This window comes from Oculina patagonica, chromosome 11 (genome assembly GCF_052425735.1).
Source record: "Oculina patagonica isolate OP01 chromosome 11, crgOcupat, whole genome shotgun sequence".
Taxonomy (NCBI): Eukaryota; Metazoa; Cnidaria; class Anthozoa; order Scleractinia; family Oculinidae; genus Oculina; species Oculina patagonica.
The window spans coordinates 5,975,549-5,985,767 of record NC_135768.1 but is presented as its reverse complement, the minus strand read 5'-3'; the positions used below and the strand labels follow the sequence as shown (position 1 = coordinate 5,985,767).

The 10,219-nt window shown below is 38.2% G+C and overlaps 1 protein-coding gene across 1 annotated transcript; it reads left to right on the top strand.

The window, feature by feature from the left end:
- The first annotated feature begins 2,921 nt into the window (after positions 1-2,921).
- On the top strand, positions 2,922-10,175 carry LOC144629881 (vesicle transport protein USE1-like). Its single transcript, XM_078488125.1, has 7 exons — positions 2,922-3,066; positions 3,630-3,679; positions 4,882-4,960; positions 6,942-7,116; positions 7,476-7,509; positions 8,036-8,201; positions 9,942-10,175. The coding sequence occupies exons 1-7, from the start codon at positions 2,929-2,931 to the stop codon at positions 10,119-10,121; spliced, it is 822 nt and encodes a 273-aa protein (XP_078344251.1). The 5' UTR covers positions 2,922-2,928; the 3' UTR covers positions 10,122-10,175.
- Positions 10,176-10,219: the final 44 nt, after the last annotated feature.

Below are 10,219 nucleotides of genomic sequence, written 5' to 3'. Positions count from 1 at the left end.
ACATGTGATTGGTCTTCTCAAGTGTCCTGATCACACTAACTAAGAACTGAAAGGCTGGCGTCTAACAATAACAAAAGGCAGGGTTAAGGGTATTTCTTGTAACCAGTTGTTTACTGTTATAAGAGCCAATGAGGTGGGAGCGGTGCAGCCGAGGTATACATTCACTATGTTGAATAAGACGTGCATGAAGTATATACTTAACGTGTTCGGTGCAATATTTTTGTAATGGTTTACTTGAATAGGAATTCTACATTCCACTTTTTTGACATTTTGGGTTGATATTGGAAATTACACTTAACGTTTGATGAACTTTTTTCATGGCAGTTATAGCAAAGCTCAGTTCAGGGCTTCAAGGTAGTTCTTGTAAACTTCTGACCCTAGATAAAAACCTTACAGCATAAACCTTGGGTGTTACCGCATTTAACAGCTACAGAACAACATGTTGTTTCATGTCGCTTCTTGTTGTTTTGGTAATATTTTTATTATATGCACAGGAAAATCAATATCTCGAGCCTTTGAAGTTAAAACCATTTAAAGGTAAAATTATCTCCATGTGTTTTCGCCACTGTGTGGAGTATTCCCATTATACAATTATAGGACTTTCTGTCTTAGTTATGAAAAGTAGCTATATTGAAATTTAAGAAAATAAATTAATCATTTAAAGAATGAAAATTCTGTAGGCTAATTATAAACTTTGTATCATTTACGCTGCCTGTAACATGTAAATAAAGGCTTGGATATTTGGGACTATTTAGTTGTTTTTCTTTGTTTTTTTTGTTTATTTATTTATTTTTCTTACTTTCTTTCTTTTTTTTTCCGTTCTTGGTTGCACTAAGTTGATGACGTTGTTTAAAAAACACTCCGTCGGGGGAGGGGGGGGGGGCGAATAAAATTGACGGGTAGGATCGTTGTAAATTTCGAAAAGAAAAGAATCTTGTTTTCAGGGCGTGGTTCCAATTCATTTTCATCCCTCATATGGGCCAGTCCACCTGCAAAGGCCCCAGCAACCGAGAAAACATCGTTTAGGAAATGATATTTTTCTCCAATTGCTTCCTTGGCGCTCGCGCGCGCAAAGACGGAAACAGTTGTTACGGAAGCCGAGAGAAGTGCTGAGTAATTCAAAAACATTATCGTTTCTGGGAAAAAATTGCTTCCTCATTGTTGCGTGTACCACTTCTGTGACGATGTTTCGTTGTTCGCCTTCTAAAACTTCCAAATTTTGTTGTGGACCAATTCTTTTTAAACTTGGCACTTAAACTACCTGCATAAATTTGTAGATTCGCGCCGAGTTGTAAACAGATCACCAATAAGCATGCCAGGTCACGTTTTCGTCCCGATTCAGTAAGCACAAGACGTTTCAGGGATGATTACGTAACGCTTGTGAGTTGTTTTTGTGTTGGCTTACACAACACGTAAACCACACGTCGAAAACAGACAAAACGCAAAATTCTCTTCTTTCTTGTATTTATTTACGTTTTCTCTTTCAACATTTCGTGTAAAACACTTAATTAGCGGTTATACAATCTTTACAAACTACTAGTTACATTTCAGAGTGTCTTAAATAAATCAATCTTTAAGTTTTGTCCGGGTTCTTCTACGAAACATTGTGATTTAGGGCGCTTTCCATTTGTCAGAACTGGCCGGCCGGTCCGGTGGTTTGAAAGTGAAATGGGCCTTTTGCACGAGATGTTCCCACAAATCCACCATAAAAATGTATATTTGTGTATTGACTGATTTGACAGGACAAATGAACGGAATTCTGTTCTCGAATACCACTCTGGCCGGCCAATTCTGACAAATGAACCAAATGGAAAGCGCCCTTACGGGTTTTCTGTTTCGATCCTCAGTGTTTATTCATCCCCAATCCAGTTAAATGGATACATTGTCTTCTACATCATCGCTTTTCACTTTGAACCAGGGTAACATATGGAGTGAAGATTGTAGCATCGTGTGTGAATCGGAGAAATAACTGTAGAATGGTCGTCTTTCTTGCACAAGAACTTGTTTGTTTCCGTTCTCCGTGAGTTCAATGTTGTTTACAGTTTCAATTTTCTTCTCCAGCACTGCTTGATTCATTTGCAGCCGAACGTAAGCTGTACTTATAGGAACAGTAGACATCGTTAAGCCTGTTTAAAGATACAAAACAAGTATAAGTTTTCAGTGCCATAAAATCAGATGCGAGAAAGGTACAAACTGTAAACATGGCTAGATGCACTCAAAGCTTACCTTAAAAGTTCTTCAAAATCTCAGCTCAAAGCAAGTTTCTTCGATGTCAAAATCACAGTTTGAAGAGCTTGTTAGAAATTACGGCAAAAGCCAACCAATCTGAAGACACGGTTTCCATAAAAAAGAAGACCTGGGCAAAAACGCAGCTCGTTTCGTTTTCGATCGCCTTCCTTTCTTCCCCGCAAAAGAACACGAAATGTTTACATTTGGCCCGAGTCACGCGATAGGGTACCAACAGCCAATCAGATTGCGAAGTGATGAAGACATGGCACGTGATATTCGTGCTTGGTTTCAACGCGTACGTGATAATGTTTTGTTCGTCCAGTTTGGAGGAGAGAGGCGCGGGGATGATTTTTTGGCGGGGAAGTGGAGAGCGGGAGTAGAGGGGGGTGGGGGGGGAGAATAAGGGGATACAAATCAAACAAAAGTTGAGAGACGAACTTTGCAATTTGGTTTTAAGTACCAGCGCCCAGTGTCGCTCGCGTGCTTGCTTCACTTACGCGCTCTCCAGCTAAAAAAAAGGGAGGTCACTCTGCGGTCATTCAATTTTTGATTTGCATTCACAGACTACAGACTATCGGTGAACGGAGACTTCTGTGCAGGGTTCTTTTTTATTTAGATTTTCCATGAAGGTTTTAACAAGCATACCCAGGCCTTGCTCGGTACAATACAACTTTTGGTATACACTACAAATGAGCATACATGATGTACCTGTTGGAAGATTCCAACATGGCGGCCTCCAAGCTCGAAATAAATTTTCGACGACTTTTAGAGCGTTGTGAGGCCATGGCCGAGGAAATCCAGGACAACAAGGAGAATGTGAATTGGAGATTAGACAGAGTAAGTAACATTAACAATAGTTAAATCGAAATCGGGACCAATAATTGCTTTTAGTTATATAATATAACCAGTCAGACATATATATAGATTTGGGATTTATTTATTAGATTCTCATGAACTGATTCTGTTTAGAAAGAATCTCTCCTCTAAAACCTAATTAATTACAAAATTAACCTACATAAAATAGACAGTATGCTGACATTTCAGTGGAAACTTTTAGTTTTCATAATTTGATGTGCTTTGTCAAGAGTCAAGTTTTGATATTTTGTAGTTAACACGTCACAAAAAACAAACATATTAAATTAAAGGTCTGAACACTTTTTCCAAACAAATAACAATATATAGGACTTATTTTTCTGTATAGAAAAAAATCGCTGCCTTGATGCACAATACCTTTTGTTATATAGAAAATGGATTTCCACAAAAAATGAAATCAACATTGTTTCTTTGCTTTTGTTATAACTTGTCGTAACACTGACATTGGTTGCTTTTAAAATTTTATATTATACATAATATTGCACAATTGTTCTTAAAGTTAATATGCATCATGTTTTTTTCCATAGTATGTATCAACCCTTCAAAGACAGGTCACAGAACTGAAGAAGTCAAGTAGGTCAGTATATATGTAAATCGCTGTTGAATAGGGGTGTAACGATACATCGAACTATCGATGCATCGTGATTGGGAGTGCTTCGATAGCGATGCATCGACCGCAATTTCAACTATCGATAACAATCGCGATAGTTTCATTAACTATCGATAGTTACGATAGTTTTGCAAACGGTGTCCTGTAGTACTTTTTCCTTCATTGAAAACTGCCTCTCTTGTTCTCTGCCTTCCTTTCTCGGCTTTCTGTTCGTTGGTTCAGAATCTGTACAGTAATCCAAGCCATAAAAGCAAACTTCACGAACGTCCCTCGTCTCCAGGGCCTTATCTGCGTCCAAAATGGTGGTTCGAATATTAAATCCAAAGAAATGATTACAACGCTATAAATTCACTAATTACAATACTATCGCAATAGTATCGCAATAGTGTCACTACTATCGCAATAGTATTGCAATAGTAATTCGACTATCGCAATACTATCGCAATAGGCAAAATGACCCCAATAGTCACCCCTACTGTTGAAAGGCCAGACATAACAGATTAAGGTTTTTATCTAACAGAGCCCTAATCAGTGCTCTGGCATGAGTGCGTGTTCACCCTTCACTCCTCCTCAGGAGCATAGGTCATCAGCAGCCTCCCTCCACAGCTTCCTGCTCAGTACAACCCTCGGGGGGGGGGGGGTGAAAGGGTACTCAGGATCTTAAGTGGTGGGGATAATAAAAGGATTTTTTTGGGTTTAAATTTTCGATTCTGGTTTTTTTTTGGGTGGGAAAATTTGGCAAGTATTTTTTAGGGGTGGCTTGATTTAAGTAGGGATTTTTTGGGGAGTATTTAATAACATCTTAAGATTTGTGGTAGTGCCTGGGCTGTATAGTTCTCAACATGGTTGCTTCATTTCGAATGTTTTTTTTTTTCTGTTATAGGAATTTAAAGGTCAGAAATATGGCATGGGATTTTTTGGGGGTTTCGTTGGAAGCCCTAGGGATTTTTTGTCCCTGATTCTATCATCACCATCACTTGAAATCCTGTGTAACCCCCTGGGGCATCCCTCAGAACAGGAGGCTGTTTGGTATAACACATTTTTTGAAATCATAATTACTTGCTGGCCTTATTTCCCCACCAAAGGTTACTGAAATGTCTGAAGAAAAATCACCAACCACATCATTTTGACAAGTTAATTTTGCTTTAATTTGTTTTTTTTTTTCTCAGCAAGCCAAGTCCAGATACAATGAATGAATACAACAAGAAGGTAGAGTTCCTCAAAGGTCTCATTGAAACACAGAAAATGGTAAGACTGGGAATAAAATTCATTGATTACAGTTTATTTACCTTTCCCTTTATTTAAATCTGAATTTTATGAACATAAATCAAAAGACTGAAAAAAAATGGGACTTGAGCCCACAATCCAATGGACAACCATTACCTGGTCAGCGGTCAACTTAAAAAACCTGACCTTGATGAGCTCTACATCTGGGCCTACGATTTGGTCATGCAATACCGGTCAGCAGAAACCTTGTTTTGACAGCTGTCAATTGACCATAACATGGATGTCCAATATCAAAGATGTAAGCTGATATTAACCTTAACGTCAACCTATTTCTGGAGTGTAGCCGCCATGTTGAACAACGTCATCATCATGTGACCATGAAAAATCAAATGCATGGTTCTCTTATTTCTATGCATGTATGATTCTCCTATTCTTATGGTTCTGCTTGGGAGCTCCACTATAAATATTTCAAATTTTTAAAATCCTCCACTTTCAGGTCTCTAGAGTCACTAAAAAGTTAAGCTTAAGTTTGTGCACTGCATATATGCATTTAGTATAATTTCAGGGGTGATTATAAGAATTGGGGCATTCTGATTGGTCGAGAAACTTGGCTTATGAGGCTATAATCACCCCGCGCGAGGTGACTATAGCATTTGGAGGCTTGGTTACTAAGCCATGCCACCTTTGACATCCAGGCGAGTAAACATGGCTGCATTTGTTGAATGAAATTTTCGTTCATTTAAAAGAAACCACTTCATGTCATGGATATTTAAAACATTGGGAATTTTGCAAGTTGACTACCAAGCCTTTTGGACCGAAAATAGTTTCAAGAGATTGTTCTCAAGGCATTACAATTGATCGTAAACACGGAGGTTTTGGAGATCGCCCGCGGCCATCCAAAGTCAGTCCTGATCATTGAGCAAACATTATTCAGTTCTCTTCTGACCCACCGGTGCTTCCGTACTCATTTCGAGAGGATTTGCACATTTTCTTAGAAGTCACCAACAGTTAAACAAAGGTACCGGATATCTATCTTTCTTGTAGTGTTTGTTTTGTTCGGTTTTATTGCTAAACTCTTAAGTGTAAATTCTGATTTCAATCGATGAATTAAACTGGTTTACACCGTATGCAAGCGAACAATAATATTGTGTTTGTTGTTTTCTTGTTTTCTATAGTTATTTTGCAGTTCTTGATAATCACCTCTGAAAATTATACTAAAACAATTATTCGCCTCAGGCTCCGTGATTATTGTTGAATAATCACTTCGCCTTCGGCAAATAACTGTTAAAGAAAATTAATTTTAATTATATTTTATTATAATGTTTTCTCAAAATAGTCTTGCACATTTTTGCTCCAAACTCTTAGAAAGTTTGAGGTGGAAGTGCAGACATTAAATGTTTGCATTTTATAATTTGCAGTGAAGGGCCTTTTACAATGTCTCTGTTAAGCAGGTTCAAAGGGTTGGACTTTCAAATAAAGTTGTCTGTTAACCATGCCGATTTATGGTAATAGGACTGAGTGGAGTCCAATTCGGTCTGTAATCATAGGAGTGATTAACAAAATCAGATGACCACAAAGTGGGAGTCCGATTTGTTAATCACAAAGTTTGTATGATTACAGACAGAATTGGACGACACAAAGTTCTGTTCCCAATTAATCAAAACTATGACAAAATTCGAGAAACAAACAAACTTTACTGGCAAAATGGTTAACAGTCTTTGTGAATACTGAAAAACATAAGAGTTTACTCACCAAAATGCACAACAACAGTGCACGCAAAATGACGTACTGTCCAATTACAAAGGCATGACACATAAACTGTCCTATTACACTGTCCAATTATAAGCATGACGCATACACTGTCCTGTTAGTGCTCATATCGGCCTGCTGATAACCAATCACGTTAAAGAATTTTGTTATAGTTTTGACTAAAAGTTGCTAAGTAAGCAACTTTTAGCTTCTCAGAAGGAAGCCATTTATTAATCTCCGGTTTCTGTCTTAGAAATCTCCAACTGAGAAACTGCTTGCAAGTCAGCAGTTGGTGCGTCCATTGAGTCAGCCACCCATCCAGACTGCACAGACGGATAAAGAACGACCAGCAAATAGAGGGCAAGAATTACATATTAGAGCAAAATCACAGATAAACAAAAAAATGAGAAATGAACTGCTGGGAAATGGTGAGAAGAAATTTTAATTCTTGATTGGTAAATAAATTTATATTATTATTTAATCTTGGGATTAATGGGGAGCAGGGATGCTACAGTGGTGATGAGTGCTCGCCTCTCACTAATGTGGCCTGGTTTTGATTGTGGCCAAGCGCCACATGTTGGTTGAGTTTGTTGTTGTTTTTTGCAGATTTTTCTCTGGGTTCTCCAGTTTTGCCTCCCCCCCCCCCCCACCCTTCTCCTATCCCCCTCCCACCCTGAAAACTGGAGATCTCCAAATTCCAATCTGATCTGAACAAAGCAACTGCATGTAGCTTCCTTTCAAAACATTAGTTATCTAAAGGGTCTGATTTGTCCTTTCTGAATTGCAGACAACACAAAAGACACTCAATGCTTACGAAACAGGTAACCTGGCTTTACATAATAGTTATGCTGAAAATTTTGACCCCAAAGCTAGTAGATACTATCGCTTGCATCTAAGTGTGAACATGTGCCGCTAAAATAAGATCTAAATATTGGATAAATGTGGCATGACTGGTCATCAAATGTTTGAAGTTTGGCAGACCGTAATTGCACCGAAAGTTTGACACATTTCAGTTTTGAAATGGCAGAAAGATTGGATATGGAGACTTCTTCTGAAAAATTGATTCTTATCTGTGTCGATATGCATTTGCAGGTTCACTTGAATCACTTTTCGTGTAAAGTTCCACCCATACTCAGTGTTTAACATTATGGTGAGCATTTTTAGTGCAAAAGTCCGTGCCATGGTCTGCTAAACTCCAAGATTAATGTTTGATGACCAATCATGCCATGTTTAATGCCCAATTAGATCATGTTTTGGCAGCACGTGTTCACGCTTAGATGCAAGTGACGGTCTTTTACATTACAATTTTTATAAAATATCATTCATGTTAGTCTTGTTTCATGTTAGGTTAACAGGTGATAAGAAGGGAGACACAAAAGATGAGAGTATAGACACAGTGCTGCAATATCACCAAAACATGCAAGAAAACATTGCAGAAGAAATGATCAAAATGGCACAAAGCTTAAAACACTCCTCAGTCATGGCTAGCAATATTATTAAAGAGGACAACAAGGTGAGAATTGTTTTATCTGATAATAAAGTGACAATCTACGAGCATTCTGATTGGTTTAAACAGCATGCTTTATGAGAGTATAAAGCACGCTGCTTACGAGTGCTCTCACCATCTTTTACCATTTGCAAGCGCATGCAGCTTGTGGATCATTTCAAATCTCGCTGTTTTAGCAAACCGAGGAGAATTTTCAAGGTTTGAGTGGTTCAGCTCTATCAAAAATTAACGATAAGAACTCAAGTAGTGCTTAACATGCTTTTATGTCCAAATTCTGACGCTGTCACGTACGATCCGCCACGCCATTCCGCACACGTATCCTGAGATTAAATCTTCTTTAAATCCAATTTCTCTAAAGTTTTAAGAAAAACTATATTAGAAAACAATTAAAAAAGCCTTGGCCGTGCTTTGTTCTGTTATAAAGCACTCAAGGAAGTGACGATAGCACTCAAGAAGTAGGGAGAACTACTCGCCTGCGGCTCGTGTTTCACCCTACACTTCTTTCGTGCTCACGTCACTTCCTTGCGTGCTTATAACAGAACAAAGCACGGCCAAGGCTTTTTTATTTGTTAAATATTAATCCACGAGTAGGTGAGAATAGTGACAACATTGAAGGAATGAACTGCTTCTAAATCTACCTCTTGGCAACACTGTTGAGATAAGGATAGAAGGCCCCTACACACACTTAAGTTGCAATGATGTGTTAGTGCAACAATCAGTGTTAATCTGTAGGGTGTGTTGGAGAGGGGAGAGGGAGAGGGAGGGTTGCATAAGTATTACATTAAGCCTAGCATTGGATTTTCTGCTCAAATGCCCCTTCCAGATCAGTGGCAAAAGAGGCACAAAATATCATTGTTAAAAATTTGTGAGAAAGTCCACAAATTATGGTCTAAATCCCCATGATAGGCACTTTAAAATTGCTGTCAGATTTTCTACATATTCCCAGCCATAGACTCCCACCCCCACCCAATTTTTATGTGCATATACCAGTAGCATAGGTCTGCAATGTGTGCTAAAAGATATAACCACATAATATCTCTGCACCTATTACATGTCTATGATTCTTAAGAACTTTGGTCTAGGATTGTAGCTTGTGAACAGATGACACTTGCCAACCATAATGGGGTTCACATATAAAGTGGAATCCCAATTTAACTAACCCTTCATTTCACGAACCTCCCAATAACTCGAACCAAAATTTGTTTCCCTCATAATACATACTGGAAATTGTGGTTATAAGCCCCCCCCCCTCCCCCCACTTATAAGCCCTCTTGTTATAGGCCCATCTACCTGGAAACCAAAAAAAAAAAAAAATTAATATCCGGTTATAAGCCCCCCCCCCCCACCCAGATATAAGTCCCCCTCTATTGGATGACAGTACATAACAGGGCTAAATGTTGCTTTATTATGACTTTTTAACTTAAAATCTTATTTCGATCAACATAACTGTGGCTCGTTTTGAGCCCTTTTTTTACTCCGCTTATACCCCTTCTGTTTATAAGCCCACAAGAAACCTCTTACGAACTTGTATAAGCCCAGGGCTTATAACCAGAGTTTTATGGTATGCAGAAAGTGAGAGATCTAGAAGTGAACATGAGCACTGAGCACCCCCCCCCCCCCCCTCCACTTCCTTTCCCATTCTTGTTATAACACTGAGAAGAATAATAGGTTGAGCCATAAACAGTCTAACAAGTCAGATGTAGAGGATTTTTTAAACAACATTTTTTTTTTCTTCTCTTACCTTAGACCCTGGAACACTCAACAAAGCTCGCAGACTCCAATTTTGAAAAGCTTAAACGAGAGTCAGAAAGACTTGAGGAGTTAACACAGAGGCCATGTTCCTTGTGGATTTGGATAATGTTAATAACAGTTTGTGTGGTATTCATGTGGATGATTATATTTATAAGACTTTTCCCAAAGAAATAAAAGAATTTAACATAATTATTACTGGTATATTTTAATAAGATGAAATGGAATGATTTTAGTATCGACAATAAAGAATAAATAAAAAAAGTTATATTGAA